General features: G+C 37.4%; 1 protein-coding gene across 1 annotated transcript; it reads right to left on the bottom strand.

The window, feature by feature from the left end:
* Positions 1-275: 275 nt before the first annotated feature.
* On the bottom strand, positions 276-1,648 carry LOC145162710 (epoxide hydrolase 1-like). The gene is made up of 4 exons (XM_079081780.1): positions 1,274-1,648; positions 1,017-1,196; positions 702-943; positions 276-627 (listed from the first exon to the last, which is right to left on the bottom strand). Exons 1-4 carry the CDS (start codon positions 1,577-1,579, stop codon positions 387-389), a joined length of 969 nt encoding a protein of 322 aa, XP_078937906.1. The 5' UTR covers positions 1,580-1,648; the 3' UTR covers positions 276-386.
* Positions 1,649-1,923: the final 275 nt, after the last annotated feature.

Below are 1,923 nucleotides of genomic sequence, written 5' to 3'. Positions count from 1 at the left end.
ATTATGGTGGCATATATCATTGATGACTAGGAAGAGGCTGGGTTTCATCTGATGAAACCTTGAATTTTACCAAAATGACTTTTTAAAACATTAAACCGGACTTCATTCCCTTAGAAGTTAGAATGCAAATAAAATGAAAATAACAAGAAAATTTTAAGAACGTTTTAAAACATAAACCAATAGTTAATTGCGCGATATGACATTAGGCCCGGATAATAATAAGAATTAACGAAAATTTCAATTTCTTAATTAATACATAAATAATAAGTGGAGTCCATGAGCTTATTTATTATTTATTATATATTTATTATATTATGCTTTGATACTCTTTTTTAGTGGTAGGGAGTAATACTCTCTGTATACTATAAAGATCCTAGAACCCAAACTCATGCAAGTTTGTGTAGGAACGATAAGATGTGATCAGAAACCTCTTGATGTTTCTCTTGTTGAATAAAATGGTGGCCTTCCATCATCACAACTTCAACACCAGGAATCAATTCTTTCATAACATCTCCCTCAACATATTCCTTCGTCCAGCTTTGAAATCCAATATCTTCGTCTCCAATAATCAGCTTCGATGGAACTTTGATCTTTGCCCCTTGCCATGGCGCTTCCAGTTCCCACGTCCTTCAAATCAATTCATACGATTACTGTTACAAAAAAGTAGAAATCAAATCGAATATCTACGTTTTCTGTCTTACAGATCCATGGCACGATAGTGATTTAAAGCTCCAGTGAATCCAGTCTCCTGAAACTTATCTGCGTACACTTGAAGCTCATCTTCAGTAATCCATGGAGGTAACGAAGAAGGAATTTGCAGGTGATCGATAATCTCCATTCCAGGAGGTGCTACCAGTACATCGCCAACGTTGATAAGCAAAAACTTCTTAATTACAGTCAAACAATCGTATGTCGCAAAAGCCCTCTCGGCTCTTCCTAATTCCTGTATCAATTTCCTGAACTTTATAAAAAATTTCCACAGAAAAAAAAAAAAAAAGAAGAAGAAGAAGAAGAACCTGGAATTGAGAGATGTAGAAATCGTCTCCAAACGATTTGGTGAATAAGTGAGTTGGATTGATCGGGTATCTTGGAAAAAATGGAATACCGAGAGAAACGATTCCTTTGACTCTATCTGGCCGGAAAAGACTCAGATGCCAGGCGGCGGTTGCGCCCCAATCGTGTCCCACCACAAACACCTGATATTCATACTTACACAAAATCAACCCTAACGTTGATTAAAGCTTCATCGCCATTAAAGCCACATACGACATACCTGTTGTTGATTGAAGTGATCTAGAAGGCCGATGAGATCACCGACTATGTGGAAGAAGGTGTAGGAAGAGGGAGAGGATGGGGAGTCGGAATCGCCATAGCCGCGGAGGTCAGGTGCGAGGACACGGTAACCATGGTTACTTAAGTGAGTGATCTGATGACGCCATGAAAACCAGAGCTCCGGGAAGCCATGGAGGAGGAGCACTACAGGTCCGTCGCCTTTTTCTGCAACATGCATCGATATTCCGTTGGTTTTGATTGTATGGTGAGTTATTTCACCCATCTTCTTCATCCATTCCATTTCCATGTCTGTGAGAGATGTTAGAACACTGGATTATGAAAGTCTAACGTAAAACTTGCTGTATTCAAACTTATTGTGATTCTTGTCAACGCCCCCATTTTCAAACACGTATGTGATTTTACTTCCTTTATAGTATTAGAGAAGATTGAAAATTTGGTCCTTTGCTAATATAGTTCGTATAATGCAGTAGATTTTTAAAAATGCAGATATGGTCCTTTTGTTCTACTCTTATTATGGATTTGGTCCATTCGAACGTGAAGATGTTTTAGTTTTACCCTTTTCTTCTTTTTCATTTTTTCATGTATTTATTTTTTATTTACTTAAAATATAAGAAATGGGCAAACACATAG

The sequence above is a fragment of the Lactuca virosa genome, chromosome 3 (assembly GCF_052849685.1).
Source record: "Lactuca virosa cultivar CGN04683 chromosome 3, Lactuca_virosa_CGN04683_v6, whole genome shotgun sequence".
Taxonomy (NCBI): Eukaryota; Viridiplantae; Streptophyta; class Magnoliopsida; order Asterales; family Asteraceae; genus Lactuca; species Lactuca virosa.
This window is presented reverse-complemented; position numbering and strand designations above follow the sequence as displayed.

Bases quoted from the DNA above. Each gene is read 5' to 3' on its own strand.
- LOC145162710 (XM_079081780.1), bottom strand. From the start codon at position 1,579: ATGGAAATGGAATGGATGAAGAAGATGGGTGAAATAACTCACCATACA. The intron at 1,197-1,273 runs GTATGTCGTATG...TATGAATATCAG, and splicing joins ATCACTTCAATCAACAACAG to GTGTTTGTGGTGGGACACGA. The intron at 628-701 runs GTAAGACAGAAA...ATTGATTTGAAG, and splicing joins CACTATCGTGCCATGGATCT to GACGTGGGAACTGGAAGCGC.